Raw genomic sequence first — 18689 nt, 5'->3', positions numbered from 1 at the left:
GAGCTGCCACTCCATATCGCTATTGGAAACATTGTATGCTCTCTTTAAAAGTCTTATTAAAAATTATGTTATCACTAACTGGGATTTTTAAGTCTAAGCACTAACAGGGACCGGTTTTTTTGGGGGTATCTAATCTTAGGTGTGTGGTTGTCAGGTTAACAAGCTAGAGACATGATTAATGTGTAAATGTTATCATTGTTTTAAAATTAGCCATCACACAAACTCCAGCTTCAAAAGGCACTGAAGGTAGCTTTCAGGGGAACAGATCCCATGGAAAGAAACTGTTTAAAGAGGTCTCACTCTGAAGGATACCCCAGTGCACTTGGGAAGTGGGAAGGACCTGAGTTGAGGCTAAAAGTGGAATCCTACCACTTACCAGCTAGTTATGCGACTGTGGGAGTCTTCATCCTTTCCCGGCCAGTTTCCTTCTCTGTAGCGTGAGGATTAAATGTGACAATTTATGGGAAAGTCAGGTGCATAATACATTTCCATTTATTTTCCTTCCACTTGAGCCAACGGGGAAGGCGTCAGAGGAAATGCTGTTGATCACAAGTGATGGGTGCGCTAAATAAGGTGTCCATCTGGTTGGCTTGATCTGCTCTAGCAGATTACTTGTCTCATCTAAATAGGCTTCAGGAAACCAGGCTGTCAAAGAAAGTGCCTGGAAATAATTCTGATACCTAGAATCTTGAACAAATCCCAGGAGAATGCATGATGGCGTCAGCAGTGCAAAATACTTTTGCTCAAGGGAGGAAGATTAACCTGGCTTTGCTTAAGTGGTAATTGGTGAAATCAAAGGTTAGTTCAATCCCCTCACTCCTTTGCTACTATTACTACAGCTGTGGTTACTTTTCCTGGAAAACTTGCATCACGTGGCTTTACCCTTTTATTCTAGGTTGTTAACATCCTTTACTTCCCCATCCTATGGTGTTTCATTGAGACATGCCCTTCCTAGCACCTTCATTTTTTAAAAAATGCCAGCTTTAGGGAGATAATTCACCTATCATAAAATTCACCCATTTGAAATGTACAATTCATTGGTTTTTAGCATATTCACAAGGTTTTGCAAGTTACACCACAATTGACTGTAGAATATTGTCATCTAGAGTATCACCTTGTGTCTATCAGTAATCACTCCCTATCTACCCAAACCCCTTTGCTAATCCTAGACAATCATTAGTCTATTCATGAACATTTGGTTTTTTCCACTGTTGTGAATAATTACGGTATGAACACTCATGTATGAGTGTCCGTTTGCACATGCTTTCATTTATGTTTTGTATGTCTCGGGGGGTAGAATTGCTGAGTGATATATTATTCTACATTTAATCTTTTGAACAACTGCCAGAGTGTTTTCCAAAGTGGCTGCACCATTTTACGTTTGGCAGTGTACGAGGGTTCCAGTTTTTCCATATTCTTGCCAACATATCTGTCTTTTTTATTATAGCCATACTAGAAGGTGTAACATGGTATCTCGTGGTTTTGATTTGTATTTCCTGATTACTAATGATATTGAGCATCTTTTCATTTTTGCTTACGGCCATTTGTATATCATCTTTGAACGACTGTCCCTTCAGGTCAGTTCTCCATTTTTTTTAGCTGAGTTATTTATCTTTTTATTATGTAGTGGTAAGAGTTCTTTATCTATCCTAGATATAACCCCCCATCAGATACATGATTTGCAAGTATTTTCTCTCAGTACCTTCAGTTTTGTGGTCCCTTGTTGGTCTGCCATAACTCTCTGCCAATTGTCAATCTTTTATCCATTCAACCATGTAATCTTTGCTACTGCTTTACCTTAGTAGAGTTAATAGGACAGATAAAAGCAAAAAGTAAATAAATTAAAATTAAAATTTTGAGTTCCCATCGTGGCGCAGTGGAAATCTGACTAGGAACCATGAGGTTGCGGGTTTGATCCCTGGCCTCGCTCAGTGGGTTAAGGATCCAGCGTTGCCATGAGCTGTGGTGTAGGTCGCAGACGGGGCTCCGATCCCGCATTGCTGTGGCTCTGGCGTAGGCTGGCAGCTGTAGCTCCGATTGGGCCCCTAGCCTGGGAACCTCCATATGTGTGGGTTTGGCCCTAAAAAGCAAAAAAAAAAAAAAAAATAGGACAGAGTCAAAGCCAATTCCTGGAAGACTTGAGATTTTTTATTATTCCCTAAACGTGTTATTCTTTCACACTTAAAGTGTCTTTACATTCTTTCCTCCTCTCCCTAGAATGCCCTTTCCTAACTTTTTTGGTCTGGTAAACCTCATTCCTTCATAATAATCCATCTTAAGTGGTAAATGGTAAAATTGGAACTCTAGTGTTGGCAGTGGGTAGTCCTGCAGAGTAAGCCTTCTTAAAACAGTTTCTCCCCATGGGTCTCTTCCCCTGACAGCTAATTTTAGTGCCTTTTAAAGCTGGGGTTTGTGTAACCTAAGCAGAGTTAGTAGCTCCTTCTTTTCCTCCCTCTTAGCCCATCAGTATCACCTGTCAGTGAGATCTACCCCATCTAGATCAGAGTGCTGGGGCACATGGTACATGCTTAATAACAGCCCATTGTTGTAATTATTATTACTATTTATTATTAATATTATTATCATTGAAAGAGATAATACATATAAAGAGCCTAGCCCAGTACCTGGCCCAGAGTACATACTCAGTGCTTTTTACTGCTCTTATTGATATTATTTATGGAATAAATGAATTTGGATAGCCCTTATAAGTCACTTTCATATATACTGGCCTCATTAATACTTGAAACAATTTGTGAGGTAGAAAAGGCAAGAATGACTATCCCCATTTTATAAATTGGGAAACTGAAGCTCAGGAAGGTTAGACCACAGGCCCAAATTCACTTAGGCACTAAGGGACAAAAACTAGGACTTGAACACAGGCTTTCTAAATGTAAATGTGTATTTCTGTTTCTTCTAATCTTGTTCTAAACACTATTCTCTTTCTAAATATAATGTCTCTATTGTTTTTACTGAACATCAGTATAAAAATGTATTAAAGGCTAAAAGATCATTTGGCACAAATGGTACAGTAAATATTTTATTCTTGATAGAAATAGCAGAATTACACAGAGTATCTTCATGCCTGCCTTCCCTTCTTCCTCTCTCCTGTGAAAATGGGGGTGAGTGGGGAGACTAGAGATAAAAAATGTTGCCAGTTGCAAACATCCCTGTTAGGACAAGGAGGCCATAACTAGAGTGCCATGTTTCAGCTATGACAGTGTACATTAATTGCAGAGTAGTTATCTAGGTAGAAACAAATCGTTTCTTGATTGTTGATTAGGTTTACTCAAGCCTATAAAGCTTGAAAATACCTCCGTGCTCCAGTTGTCTAGGCTCCTAATTGACATTATCTCATGTTAAGATTGGTGCCTATCAGATTGCTCTTCCATATTTTCTCCCATTTTATCTATTTATTTTCTTTGCCCAATTTTAGTTATAAAGTCAATGAAAAATTTAATTGTGTCATCTCAAGTTATTATCTATGTAATAGGATGGTAAAGAAGTTATCTCAAGAGTCTATACGAATTAACTTGTATGGTTTTCCAGTGGGCTAACTTCATGAAATGCTTATCCTAAGGTAAATGTTTGGGTTAAAGAGCAAGTATTGTCACTACTGTGACTCTGGTTACTGCTGTGGCTCAGGTTCGATCCCTGGCCCCAGAATTTCCACATGCCATGAGCTCAGTCAAAAAATATTTTATAGTATAAGCAACTTTTAAAATATTTTACTGGCATTCCCTTCGTGGCTCAGCAGAAACGAAGCTGACTAGCATCCATGAGGACGCAGGTTCTATCCCTGGCCTCACTCAGTGGGTTAAGGATCCAGCGTTGCCATGAGCTGTGGTGTAGGTCGTAGACATGGCTCGGATCTGGCATTGCTGCAGCTGTGACATAGGCTGGCGGCTGTAGCTCCGATTGGACCCCTAACCTGGGAACTTCTACATGCCGTGGGTGCAGCCCTAAAAAGCAAAATAAAATAAAATATATTATTACTATAAGATATGCAGAGTGGCTTTAGAATAAGTTATATTTTATAAAAGCAGAGCTTAAAATAATCCAGATTATTGAACTTCTTACTAAAATGATACTTTATTTCAGGTTTCTGAATGTTACCTAAAATATAGAATATAGAGAAATGAGTATACAGTTCCTGGGGATAGTTCTTCAGGTACTCAGGTTAGGGTATAATATAAGCTATTCTAATTCTTCTGATTCAGTGGGTGTCCTTCAGATATAAATTGGAAGAGAGTCTACCACCTTTCCTTTCAGGCCACTTTAGTGTATTATTACCCTGCTCATTCACATGAGTTTTTTGGTTGTCGCTTGATACTCAGCATGTTTTCAAGTGATAGGGAAGACCAACACATACCAACTGAGAGTCAAATACATAATTTCAATTTCTGTTTGTTTGTTGCTAGTTTATAACAATACAGTTTGTTACTGATTATTCATCTTGTATCTTGCAACCTTGATAAACTGACTTACTAGTTCTAGAAGGTTTTGTGTAGATTCTGTAGGATTTTCTACATAGACAACCATTTTGCCTATGAATATAGTTTTATTTCTTCCTTTCCAGTCTGATGCCTCTTGTTTCTTTTTCTTGCCTTATTGCACTGGGTAGAAACTCCAGAAAAATATTGACTAGAAGTGGTTAGAGTGTATGTACCTTTTTGCTTCTAATTCTGAGAGAATGCATTCATTCTTTCACCTTAAGTATGATGTTAGGTTAGATATAGGTTGAAGGAAGTTCCTTTTTGTTCCTCGTGCTTTTTTTTTTTTTTTTGCACCTATTGAGATGATCTTATCGTTTTTATTTTTTAGTCTGTTAATAACATGATTTTTATTAATTAATTTATTTTTGAATGCTAAAGCACCATGCATTGTAGGAATAGGCCCCACTTGATCATGAAGTATTATCTTTTTTATATATACGTTTTATTAAATTTGAGGAGTTCCCCATCACGGCTCAGTGGTAACGAATCCGACTAGAATCCATGAGGGTGTAGGTTCGATCCCTGGCCTTGCTCAGTGGAATAAGAATCCGGCGTTGCTGAGAGCTGTGGTTTAAGTCACAGACAAGCAGCTTGGATCCCGCGTTGCTGTGACTGTGGTGTAGGCTGGCAGCTACATTTCCGATTCCACCCCTAGCTGGGGAACTTCCATATGCCGTGAGTGTGGCCCTAAAAAGACAAAAAAGAAAAAAAAATTTGATTTGCTAAAACTTTAGGATTTTTTGCAACTATAGTCACAAAGGATTTTGGTCTTTTCTTTGGTTATCTTTCTTTGATTATCTTTGTCTGGTTTAGGTAGGATAATGGCGGCCTTGTAGAATAAATTGGGACATGTTCCTGCTTCTTAATTTTCTGAATGTGTTTTTGTAGAATTGGTATTATTTCTTCCTTAAATTTAAGGTAGAATTCACTAGTGAAAATTCAGTTTTATATGTGGCTATTCATGTTATCTATTTCTTCATGTTATCTATTATTAGCACCTTGTATCTTTCAAGGAATTTGTCCATTTCAACTGAGTTTTCAAATTTATGGGCATACAGTTGTTCATATTTCCTTGTTTTCCTTTTAATATTTATAGTCTCTACTGATATCACTTGTCTTAATCCTGGTATTGATAATTTGCATTTTCTCTTTTTTTTCCCCCTTATCATTCTGGCTAGAGTTTTATCAGATATATGGATCTTCTCAAAGAACCAGCTTTGTGTGGGTTTTTTAAAATTTTTTCTGTATTTTATATTTTATATGTCATTAATCTCAACTCTGATCTTTACTATTTCCATTCTTCTGCTTAATTTGGAATTACTTTGCTCTTCTCTTTCTAGTTTCTTGAGGAAGCTGAGCTCTTTCATCAGACTGATAAGATATAGTCTTTGCTCTGGAATCTATTTTGCCTGACATTATAGTTATGCCAGGTTTCTTTAAATTAAGGTTGGCTTGGCATATCTTTTGCCATCTTTTTACTTTTTTAATTTTTAATTAGCATACAGTGAAACTGATTTTTTTAAAGTGAGCTATACATTTATGAGTTTTAACAAATACATTGTTTCATATAGCCACCACCACAATTAAGATTCAGGACTGTTCTCTTACCCCAGTATACTCTCTTGTTACCCTTGGTAGTCACATGGATCCCTGCCTCTAAGCCCTGGATACTACTGATCTGTCTTCTGTTGCTTTTTTTTTTTTTTTTTTTTTGTCTTTTGAGAATGTTATATTAATGACATCATGCAGTCTGTAAGCTCTTGAGACTGGCTTCTTTCACGTTGTCTAATATCTTTGAGATCCATTTACTTCATTGTGTGTATCAATTATCTGCTCTTTTTTATTGTTAAGCAGTATTCCATGGTATGGAACTTTGGGAGGGGGTCTCTTTTTTCTGCTCCTCCATCTCCACCGTCTCCCCAGTACTTTTCATTTCTCTAGGTCTCTCCTTATGGTCTTCTGGCCTGAAAGCCGGGGCTTCAGCCTGCTTTGCCATATACTTAACCACAAGTGAAACCACATTCTGCTCTGAATAAAGAGAGGTATTCACTGCAGAGGAACTACTGCAGTTCCTCTGATCAAAAAAGAAGATTCCTCTCAGAATTTTAGGAATTTGCGTCACCATCGTCACTGTTGCTACCACCAGTGCCTTGGAATTGCCAGTGGATTGAGGCTCAAGAGAACAGAGGGGGAAAAAGAAATAAAATGGATTGTCTCCATTCCTTGTGGGCTTTAAGGATCCTTTTTCTTACTCTTCCAGCCAGTTGAGCCTTCTCTGTCTGCTCCCAGATGACTGCCTCCAGGTTACATGATGCCTTAGGTCTAGGCAGGGTCCTTTGGGGGAAATGTAGAGAGTAGCCTAGAAGGCTACCATCAGTTTGGTGGTACTTTTCATTGTGATTTCTTCCGCAATTCTTCTGCTGTCATTAACCTGTTTTCTGTTTACTTTTAAGCTCTGCGAGGTGGAACCAGAGCAATACTTATTCTAGAGCAAACTTCTTCCCAGTACTGAGGCAAATCCTTTTGACTACTTTACCCACAGCCTTAGGATTATAGGGTTACTGGTCTTATGGTTTGACTGGGATCTGTTTCCAGCCCTTGCTGAGCCATGGAGAGTGTTCCTTGTGATCCTTGTGGATGGTTCCTTTCCCAGACAAATGCACTTATCAGTACTCACCAGTGTACTTTGAAGGGGGCTGTTTTTAGATCCCCAGAGCCCCCTTATACTGCAGAGCTCTCCCCTTGTACTTGGCCCTACAAACCCAACTGTCTTGACCTCCCTAGGACACTCAAGCCTGGAACAATGCTGGGCTTCACCTGGGTTCCCATGCCCTGTCCTTCTGGAAACTGCAGGCAATAAGCAATGATGGGGCTCATCTAACCTGCTTCTCTTTCACAGATCCTCTCCTTCATCCAGCCTTAAACTATTATTTTTCATATATCTTGTCTGATTTTTGAGTTGTTGCAAGAAATAAGGTAAGCTCACTCCCTGTTACTTCATCTTTGCTGAAACAGAAATCTATGGGATATATATTGACCCTTGAACTATGGGGTAGGTGGGGCACCAAACTTCCTGGCAGTCGACACTATGTATCTGAAGTTCCGCATCTGCAGATTCAACCAACCACAGAGCGTGTAGTACTGTAGTATTCACTATTGAAAAAAATTCGCATGTAAGTGAACCCATACAGTTTAAACCTATATTGTTCAAGGGTCAGCTGTAATTAAATGCTAAATTGTGCCACCCAGACTCCAGATGCCTAAGTCTTTCAGAGATTTGGTTAGAGATTGCTTTACATAGGAGGTCAAATTTGAACTAGGCTTTGAAGGAGGGAGGATATTCTGTGTGAAAAATGATGGCATGAATATAAGGGCTGAAAAAAAAGTAAGCCTGGATTTTTACCAGTGAGATAGTCTGGAGAACAACTTGATAAGATGGGCCAGAGTACTTAGGGAAATAAGGAAAAATAAGGTTGAGCAGTAGAGTTTGATCCAGATTAGAGAAGTCTTTAAAGTTTTATGACATAATGCAATGATAGAAAGCCATTAGCAGTTTTTAAACTCCAAGCAGCCTTATATAATGAGAACAGAGTCTAATTAATCTTTTCTTTTTCTGTCCTCTGAAGTGAACAGTGTCTCATCAAAACATGGCTATGGTATTGTTTTCATCAAATACATTACATTTATTTAAAGATTGGAGTGAACCTTCTTTTAGTTCTGTAAACTTTGTTCATAAAACATATGTAACATTAATGATTTTTGTTGCTCTTTTCCTTTTTACTCCACTTCCTTTTTGAAATTATCCTGATCAAGGAAGTTCCCTTGTGGCACAGTGGGTTAAGGATCCATTGTTACCGCAGCTGTAGTGCAGGTCACAGCTGTGGCATGGGTTCGATCCCTGACCCAGGAACTTCCACATGCCACAGGTGTGGCTAAAAAAAAAAAAAAAAATTACACTGAGCAAAACTAGATAGAATATGCTAGTAAGTTATTTCCAATACAGAATTTAGAGGAAAGATTAGCTTATCAGATTGCTTTTTAATACCTAACGGTATCAATCTAGCTTTTTTTCCCACAGTGGCATTATATTTAATATGGAAGCTATTAACATCCAACCGGTTTTGTATACATTATTTGTAGCTGACCTGGTTTCTATGTTACAGTTGTGTAATGTCAGCACATATACCTTCCTTTGTTTGTTTGTTTTTTTATTTCTTGGACATGCCTATGGCGTGAAGAAGTTCCTGGACCAGGGATTGAACCCACTCCACAGAAGCAGCCCAAGCTGCTGCAGTGACAATGCTGGATCCTTAACCCACTGTGCCACAAGGGAACTCCCCCTCCTCTGTTTTAATTTGACCATTTAAAAATTTATCGGAGTTCCTGTCATGGCTCAGCGGAAATGAATCCAACTAGGAACCATGAGGTTTCGGGTTCAGTCCCTGGCCTCGCTCAGTGGGTTAAAGATCCGGTGTTGCCACGAGCTGTGATGTAAGTTGCAGATGCAGCTCAGATCCTGCATTGCTGTGGCTGTGGTTTAGGCTGGCAGCTATATCTCTCCCCTAGCCTGGGAACCTCCATATGCTGCAGGTGCGGCCCTAAAAAGACAAAAATAAATAAATAAATAAATAAATAAAATATGAGTTAAAAAAAAAAAGAAATTGAGAACAGACAACAATCCCCTCATAAATAGAACTCCAAGTCCAGGAAAAAAATAGAAAAATTAAGAACTCAGATAAGGATTGGGCTAGAAAATAAGTTGAGTTATAAAGCAATAGAAAGAGTTTAAAGACTGTTTTTCGAAAAACTAATTAGAAACTTTGAACAATTTTGGATAAAACTGAACTGTATCTGTTTTAGAGACTAGTGTGTGAAGATAGACACAAAATGTTTATAGAATTCTAGCAAGAGAAATCAGTACAAATTTAGTGGAGGAAAATGATTTTTATAATAAAAGGGAACCTTTTAACTGTGCAGGATATCTTTAAGAATCTTCCTAGAGTTAAATAGGAGGAAAGATTTATAAGAATGAAAGCAAAGGGTAGATTTATAGAGGGCAGGTGAAAACTGTGGAAAATAACCCTCCTTTTTTTTTTTTTTTTTTTTTTTTTTTTTTTTTTTGCTTTTTAGGGCTGCACTCACAGCATATGGAGGTTCCCAGGCTAGGAATCAAATCACAGCTATAGCTGCCGGCCTACACCACAGCTCACAGCAGTGCCGGATCCTTAACCTGCTGAATGAGGCCAGGGATTGAATCCACAACCTCATGATTCCTAGTCGGATTTGTTTCCGCTGCGCCACAACAGGAACTCCAAGAAATTACTGTGTATTTCTATCCAACAAGTATGTTGTAGAAGAAACTTCAGTTTTTTTTCTCTTTAGACAGAGCTAGGATATACAGTTAACAACATGCAAACAATATTTAGATCTAGGTAAAAACAGTCTGAATTGACAGATCTTATTTGAATAAAGATAGCAATAATCAGGAATAAAATTAGCAAATATGGAATTGGATAGTAGGATTGTTTGTTTATCCATTTGAAAATAAAGGTTATGAAATGTATAGAAAGGAAACTACATGCAGTGAAAATAAATGTAAAACCTCTCAAAAGCAGACAGTTTGTTGAAGGTAGATAAATGTATAACTGGGTCACTTTGCCATACAGCAGAAATTGACAGAACACTGTAAATTATGTATAATAAAAAAATTTTTTTAAAAAAGAAAAATTTGGCAGTTCCTGTTGTGGCTCAGTGGAAACGAATCTGACTAGCATCCATAGGACGCAGGTTTGATCCCTGGCCTTGCTCAGTGGGTTAAGGATCCAGTGTTACCGTGAGCTGTGGTATAGGTCGCAGAGGCAGCTCAGATCCCGCATTGCTGTGGCTGTGGCTGTGGTGTAGGCTCGCATCTACAGCTCCGATGTGATCCCTAGCCTGGGAAGCTCCATATGCCATACATTCGGCCCTAAAAAAAAAAAAAAAAAATTTAGTTTAGAACGGAATATGCTCAGAATGTGATAAAAATGGTCTAGGATCCTCAGCTTCCTTTCTTTGCGGTTGCCTTATTATACTGAGAAAGGTTAGAGGATTTTTTAAATAGTGTGGAGGGAAGCAAAACGATCAAATTTGTGAAGAGGGTCAAAGCTCCTGGTGTCTTAGCTCAACTATCCACATTTTGAAGATTTGAGTACAAACCTCAACAAGCAGTTTTAATGGAATATGGACCCAATGAAAAATGACAGAGATAATGATGCAGGAAGCATTAGCCATGCCTTCTTTCAAAGGGGAAAAGAAGGAATAATCAGTAGTAGGAATGAAGCCTACTGACATTACTCAATTCCCAGTATAAAATATTTGGAGGACTATTTTAAAGGCAAGAGAGCCAGCAAATGAGCCAAGAAGGTTTGGGGGATTTTTAGTGGAAGAAAGTAACTGACCAGATATAATCATTGCTTTTGACTAAGCCATGATTGCCTTTCAAAGATTATTATCTACGTATACCTTAGAGAATAAGATTCAAAAGTTATTTGATGAATAAAAGTAAGGCAGCAGCCCGAACCCAGTCTCATCTGATAGGTATCTTGACATCTGTCTTTTTCTCTAGTACCCAAGGTATGATCCATTTCCCAAGGTAAACGATATGCTTTAACTTGCCAGCAGCTATTAATTCTCTAAAAGTATATATTCTTGGAATTCCCTGGTGGCTCAGTGGGTTAAGGATCTGGCATCGTCATTGCTGTGGCTCAGGTTCAGTCCCTGGCCTGGGAACTTCTGTATGCATGTGCATGGCCAAATAAATAAATAAATAAATAATGAAAAATAGTATACATATGATTCGGCCCCAAGCCTGGGAACTTCCATATGCCACAAGTGCAGCCCTAAAAAAAAACCTCATGTGTGTATGTATATATGTATATGCAAAAGGTGAATTATGTGTATGTGTAGAAAGAGGCCTAGAAATATATATGCTAAATTGTTACAGTAGTAGAGGGTGTAGACTTTTAGCTTTCTATTTTTTTTTTTTTGTCTTTTTGCCATTTATTGGGCCGCTCCCGCGGCATATGGAGGTTCCCAGGCTAGGGGTCGAATCAGAGCTGTAGCCACCGGCCTACACCAGATCCACAGCAACGCGGGATCCGAGCCGCGTCTGCAACCTACACCACAGCTCACGGCAACGCCAGATCCTTAACCCACTGAGCAAAGCCAGGGATCGAACCCTCAACCTCATAGTTCCTAGTCGGATTCGTTAACCACTGCACCACAACAGGAACTCCTCCTAGTTTCCTATTTTTTAATTTTTAAATTTTTATTTCTTTTGCTTTTTAGGGCCCCACCTGCAGCATATGGAGTTTCCTGGGCTAGGGGTCTAATCAAAGCTGCAGCTGCCAGCCTATGCCACAGCCACAGCCACAGCAACATGGGCTCTGAGCCACCTCTGCGACCTACACCACAGCTCATGGCAATGCCAGATCTTTAACCCACTGAGCAAGGTCAGGGATTGAACCTGCAATCTCGTGGTTCCTAGTTGGATTCATTTCCACTGTGCCATGACGGGAACTCCTAGTTTTCAATTTTATATCTTTCTGTATTTTTACAACAAACATATATATATATATATATATATATATATATATATTTTTTTTTTTTTTTTTTAATAGCCACACCTACAATATATGGAAGTTCCTTGGCCAGAGGTCAAATCCAAGCCACAGCTGCGACCTACACCACAGCTGTAGCAACTCCAGATCCTTAACCCACTGAGGCAGGCCAGGGATTGAACCCATGCCTTAGCATTGACCCAAGCCATGACAGAGACAATGCCAGGTCCTTAAACTGCTGTGCACAATGGGAACTCCATATTTAAAATTTTTAAACCTGCAATTTATCTGAAGGAGAAAAAAGCCAAGCCCTTGGGAGCCAATCTTTTCTCCTCAAATCCTGCTTCCATTACTCTTCTCTCATCTTAGCCTTTGCACTTTACCACAAATAAGCACTAGAGGCATACTTTGTTTTATCACTGAGAGTAGTTTCACAAGTAAAGTTCCTGGTTTCTAGTGAGATTGTTACAAAATTCAAGTTCTACGTTTTGTGTGTTTTTTTTTAATACCAAGTAGAGGCTTCTGGGTAAAGTCTGATTTGTTTTTTCAAACATGAATTGAACATTTGTTAAGTGCCAACCGTGTGCCAAGCACTGGGGAATTTAAACATCCCAGCCCCTCAACTCTTCTAGCTGATGGTTCCCTCCTCAATTGCTGGACCATCCCATCTCCACCTGCAGTGGTTGCAGTCAGCACTTCCCATTGCTCATTTGCTCTTCTGCATTTGGAAGGAATCTCCTTAAACTTTCACTTCTTTATTTATTTGGCCTCACGCATGGCATGCGAAAGTTCCAGGGCCAGGGATCAAACCTGAGCCACAGCAGTGACAATGTCAGATCCTGAACCCCCTGTGCCACCAGGGAACTCCAAATCCCCTTAAACTTGTTGCGCTTTAGACTCCATATGTGAATTTTCAAAGAGCCACGTTTGCCTTCTGCATGAAAATATTCCCCTAAAATGGACATCTTTTTACGTCTACTTTTCTAAATAACAGGGATAGGAGATGATTTAACAATGGAAAATGGAAAATATTGAAGAGTGGAGTATATACTGTTTGTGTTTACAAAGGAAAAAGGGCATTTGTGAAAGATTTGGTATTTGTTGAACAAAAACATATGTCAATCACTGTTGGAGAGAGAAAAGTACGATACATAATCCTGTTCTAACGTATATGTATAATGTATAAATATTTTTATTCTAAAAATATTTATATGCCTCTCCAGAGAGAAAGTGGCTGGATCACATTATCTCTTTGAAGTTCTAGTTCTGTAGAGTCAAGTATTTTCCTTAAAAAGTAATTTAAAAATTATGACGAGAAGATGTTTAGACTAAGATTTATATTATACATATGTGCAGGATCAATATTTCTAAAACTACATTCTTCAGTACGTCGTGCCTTTTGCTTCTTAAATCCGTGAAACACAACTTTAAATAAAAGTTTGATTGGGGGGTCATTAAGGCATGAAGGGGATAGAATAATCCTTGCTCTTAGTTCTTATTGTATTACATTATTACATTAGAAAGTAATTTGTATAAATATCTTCATGATTTTTTATAACACTATATTTCTGTTTTTGAAACTACAGACCCAATCTTGCAAAAATTTTCATTTTCGAGCTTCATTGTTAAATTGTGTACTACCTCCTTTTTGTGCATTTCACCAGCCTATTATAATCTTTCAGTGTTTCATTCTTCCAAGAGTAGACCAGAGGAGCAACTGCCTGTTTGCCATTGTTTGGGATCTTCAAGGGAGTGAATGGAAGAGCTAATCAACAGGCATTCTTATCACCAGAGCCCTGTCCCTCCTCTGAATTGTGGGTGCCGGCCTGTTAATTCGCCACTAAACTTGAAGCATTTGGGGACAGTTATGTCTCATGTTGGAGCTGCCTGGTCTCTTTTTGTTCTTTCCCCAGAGATAATTAAATTCCAGACTTGAAATGTGCATGATAATTGGTTAAGCAGCAGCAGGTATACTTGTACCAAGTGTAAAGATAGCTAGGACAGTTCCTAATTCTATAAGAGATGGAATAATCTAGTTCGTAGAAAGGAGTTCCTGTCTTGCAGCAGCACACATGCTCTGTACCTTTCTTCCTCAAAAAAGCAAACAAGCAAACGAAAACACAAGGTGTCTATAAAAGGACTCTGAACATATTATTGTGGAAAGGACTGTTAGTCTAACACCCTAATTCTGCTCATGGGAAAATGAATGTATACATGATATTTTTTTTTTTTTCAAAATAAGGTAAAAGCCAATGGTTGTCTAAATAAGTGCATGTTTATACTCTTTCCTTCTTTGTTCTTAATCTAAATTAATCTTAATTTTATCTTTTTTCTACAGTGAATTAAATGTACATTGTCACATGTCAAGTAAGCTGTTCGGTTTTTTTCTTCTTCTGAGTAATTATTCTATTGGCTTCATGTTCTCAATATGTTCCCCACACATTAATATGTCAACAGAATCTTGACACTCAGAGGTTTGTATGCTTACTTTACCTTGATTAGTGGCTTATCTCATGTTCTTGTTGTAGGGGTTTGACCAGCTCCGACTTGAAGGATTGCTCTGTGATGTGACCCTGATGCCAGGGGACACAGATGACGCCTTCCCTGTGCACAGAGTCATGATGGCCTCTGCTAGTGATTACTTCAAGGCCATGTTCACAGGTAGCTTGCCTTTATAAACTCTGCCTCCATGTTAAAACAACATGAAAAATATATGCTTAAATCTTCTTATTGGTAAAGGAACGTTCAGTTCTTTGGGGCTGTGTCTTTACAGGAAAGGGTTTCAGAAGGAATAGACACTCAGTACATGTGGTTGTGGGTGGTGCTTTCTTAGCTTAAAAAGTGGATGAACCTTTTTTATACTTCTATTCACCTTTGTTTCATAGCTTTGCGTTTCCAGAGACATATCTGAGTGGGCCATCAGAGATTAATACAGTGCCACTGATACAGTCTTTAATCCATCAAAAGATCTGAAGCGACAGAATATTTATTTCGGAAGCACTTGCATCATACGCCACATCCATTAGTAGAGCTAGTTCTTTTTAAGTACTCTTTTAACTGTAAAATATGCAGAAGCCTGCCTCTGATGCGAATGCTTACACAGAGTAAAATTTTTCCTGATTTTATTGCATCTAATTAGCAGCAGAAGTGAGTGTGACCTTAATTAAATTATCCACCTTCATTGAATTGAGTGTCTTTTTATTTAAGGTGGAATGAAAGAACAAGATTTAATGTGCATTAAGCTTCATGGCGTGAGCAAAGTCGGTTTAAGGAAAATTATTGATTTCATTTACACTGCAAAGCTTTCTCTTAATATGGACAACCTTCAAGACACACTGGAAGCTGCCAGTTTTCTACAGATTCTGCCAGTTTTGGACTTCTGCAAAGTATTTCTCATATCTGGGGTAAGACATTTTCAAATCTTTCATTTTTTTTTCCTATGGTGGACTCTGATATAGCCTGTTTAGATTCATGAATCATTGGACAGACGTGAAACTCTGGCCATTAGAGAAAGGCGTCAATGTAGTGCATGATCTGGAAGGATGTTAAAGGGAAAACAGTACAGGTGCATTTTTGTAGAGTCATTTAATAAAAGCCTTCCTGGGAGTTCCCGTCATGGCGGGTTCGATCCCTGGTCTCGCTCAGTGGGTTAAGGATCCAGCATTGCAGTGAGCCGTGATCTGTGGTATAGGTCGCAGATGCAGCTCGGATCCCACATTGCTGTGTCTGTGGCTGTAGGCCGGCTACAGCTCCAATTGGATCCCTAGCCTGGGAACTTCCATACGCCACAGGCGCAGCCCTAAAAAGACAAAAAAAAACAAAACAAACAAACAAAAAAAAAAAGCCTTCTTTGTAATCATATGACTTCGGACAGTAATAGTGTTTGATAATGATATATTTCTAACCTGTTTGATAATGTTATGTAGTTTAATCAGTTTTATTCATTTAATGATTTTATACAAATAGACTTCTTCAATGGAATTCAGTGGAAAAGACTTCTAGAAGTCTTTAAAGAAAGAGTCATATTTTTTTTTCTTCCTTTAAATATGGGAACCAGGAGTTCCTGTTGTGGCTCAGCGGGTAATGAACCCAACTAGTATCCACGAGGACATGGGTTCGATCCCTGGCCCCACTCAGTGGGTTAAGGATCCAACATGACTGTGAACTGTAGTGTAGGTTGCAGACATGGCTCAGACCCCGTGTGGCTGTGGCAGAGGCCAGCAGCTGTAGCTCGGATTCAACCCCTAGCCTGGGAACCTCCATATGCTGCAGGTGTGGCCCTAAAAAGGCAATAAATAAATAAGGAAACTTGATTTTTTTTTTTTTTTTTTTTTTTTTTTTTTTTGCCGCAACACAGCATGCAACAGTTCCCAGGCCGGGGACGGAACCTGTACCGCAGCAGAGACCCAAGCCACTGCAGTGACAACACCAGACACTTAACCTGCTGTGACGCAAGGGAACTCCTAAATATGGGAACTGGATCTTGAGATGCACTAACACCTATGTGTAATCTGTAAAGATATAAGTCTTGATTCCATAGAGACACATCACCTACTGAGTCATTTGTAGCCTTTTTTAATAGACAAGAGAAGACATGTATAACTACTATCTAACTACTCACAGTCACCCAGTTCCTGCGGACAGTGCCTTGTCTTAGTTGGGACCTTTAAATTAGTAACACTTCATGCTTCCATTTATAAACTCTTAACATTGCTTTACACTGATCTTAGCAATACTTGGTTGTCCTGAGCCAAACAAGGTACTGTGACATCATTTCCTTGGAAATAGTCATTAGCCATAGACACTGTTGATCTACTGTCTGATACCCACGTTTGGTACTTATAACTTGATGTATTGGTTGTGATCAGTTCTTTAGTCTGAAAGAAAAGAACCAAGCTGGGTAAAGCCTGATTTATGGAGTTATATAAATATATACTTGTGAAAATAATAGTATTAGAAAATAATTTTCTAGATAACTCAAAACAAGTTTATTTCAAGGTGATATCATTGTTTTTGCAATATTGATATTTCCTGTAATTAGAATGTTAGTTCCTGAACCTCCTTGAAATATTTATTATAGCTGTATGTTTTACCCCTTTGAAAATTATTTCTATAAACACTTAATACTATCTTAAAGATTATATTCTTCATTCCTAGTGTCCACTACATATATCCTAAAGCCCATTTCTAAAGGACAAGAGGCGAGTCCCTGACAAAGCTTACTTGTGGTATCATTTGCTCCAACTCTTTCAGTTTTAGAACTTTCTTGCCCATGAGCTTTGAGGAACACCTGTTTTCTTTTTTCTTTTTCTTTTTTTTTCTTTTTTGCTTTTTAGGGCCGCATCCACAGCATATGGCAATTCCCAGGCTAGGGGTCGAATCGGACCTGTAGCTGCTGGCCTACTCCACAGCCACAGCAACAATGAATCTGATCCGAGTCTGCAACCTACACCACAGCTCAAGGCAATGCTGGACCCTTAACCCATTGAGTGAAGCCAGGGATCGAACCCACATCCTATGGATACTAGTTGGATTCATTATCGCTGAGCCACAACAGGAATTCCCCTCCTTTTTTTTTTCTTAAGTCTTTTGTCATTTTAGGGCCGCACCCACAGGATGTGGAGGTTCCCAGGCTAGGGGTCTAATCGGAGCTGTTGCTGCTGGTCTACACAACAGCCACAGAAACACCGGATTAGAGCCATCTCTGCGACCTACACCACAGGTCACAGCAACGCTGGATCCTTAACCCACTGAGCAAGGCCAGGGATCGAACCCGCAACCTCATGGTTCCTGGTCAGATTCATTTCCACTGCGCCACAACAGGAACTCCAGGGAACTCCCCTCTTAGTATCATTCTATTTACTTATCTTTTATCCTATTTGCTTAGGCTATGTATGTGGTTTTACATTGGAAATCTTCCCTCTCAGAATCCATGATAATTTTTGAAAAAGATTGGTGGACTATTAGTTTAAGGATTATATAAAATCCAACTTTTCCTTTATCCTTCTTTCACACATTCCATATCTCAGTTAAATGTTCAGGCTTAAACTCTGTTTTCCCTTTCCTTCTCAGCAATCAAGTGAATCAGGAAAAGCAGTAGTCCTGGGTATCTTTCCTGTTTGTAAACTGAAAGTTTAAAGATAACAAATATTTTTCAAAGGTGGATTTATTTTTATTTCTCCCACAAGCTAAGTTATTACAGATAATTTTAAAATATAACAGTTTCATGACTGTGGGCTTAACCCAAACGTTTTGAGGAAATCGATTTATGTTTTAATGGTATCGTGTGATTACCGTTCACATAATCAAAACACTACTTGGGTTTGAGCTTCTAAAAAGAAAAATGAGTTTTGAACACAGTTCTCTTCTATCCCACTCTTAACCATTTGTGTGGATGAAGAGGAGCAGCAGTACATAAAATATGACCCAGCAAATAATCTGCAAAGCATTTATACATTAATTCTGAAGGATAAATGTGAATATGATAGTAAAGCCACACTTGTCTTTGGTGGGAGAGAGACATCAGTTTTCTGTAATGGAGCATCAGGCTCAATAAAACAAGAACCACTTCCCTCCAACCTTTGCTTTCCTTTGTACT

The 18689-nt window shown here is 38.7% G+C and overlaps 1 protein-coding gene across 19 annotated transcripts in view; it reads left to right on the top strand.

Annotated features, from left to right (window-relative positions):
- Positions 1–18689, top strand: part of KLHL13 (kelch like family member 13) — a 406437-nt gene that overhangs the window by 366590 nt on the left and 21158 nt on the right. For 15 of the 19 annotated variants that reach the window (XM_021080433.2, XM_085008247.1, XM_085008249.1 and 12 more), the window contains 2 exons: positions 14620–14752; positions 15299–15495. In XM_021080433.2, the coding sequence (XP_020936092.1) occupies positions 14620–14752; positions 15299–15495 (330 nt within the window). The other 4 variants (XM_085008255.1, XM_085008257.1, XM_085008254.1 and 1 more) reach the window with 4 other exon arrangements.

The sequence above is a fragment of the Sus scrofa genome, chromosome X (assembly GCF_054392235.1).
Source record: "Sus scrofa isolate SSC_HxYL_T2T_F1_AM1 chromosome X, Sscrofa_HxYL_maternal_Yorkshire_Landrace_v2.0, whole genome shotgun sequence".
NCBI classification, from domain to species: domain Eukaryota; kingdom Metazoa; phylum Chordata; class Mammalia; order Artiodactyla; family Suidae; genus Sus; species Sus scrofa.
Note: the sequence above shows the minus strand (reverse complement) of the source record. Positions and strands in the feature narration are given on the sequence as shown.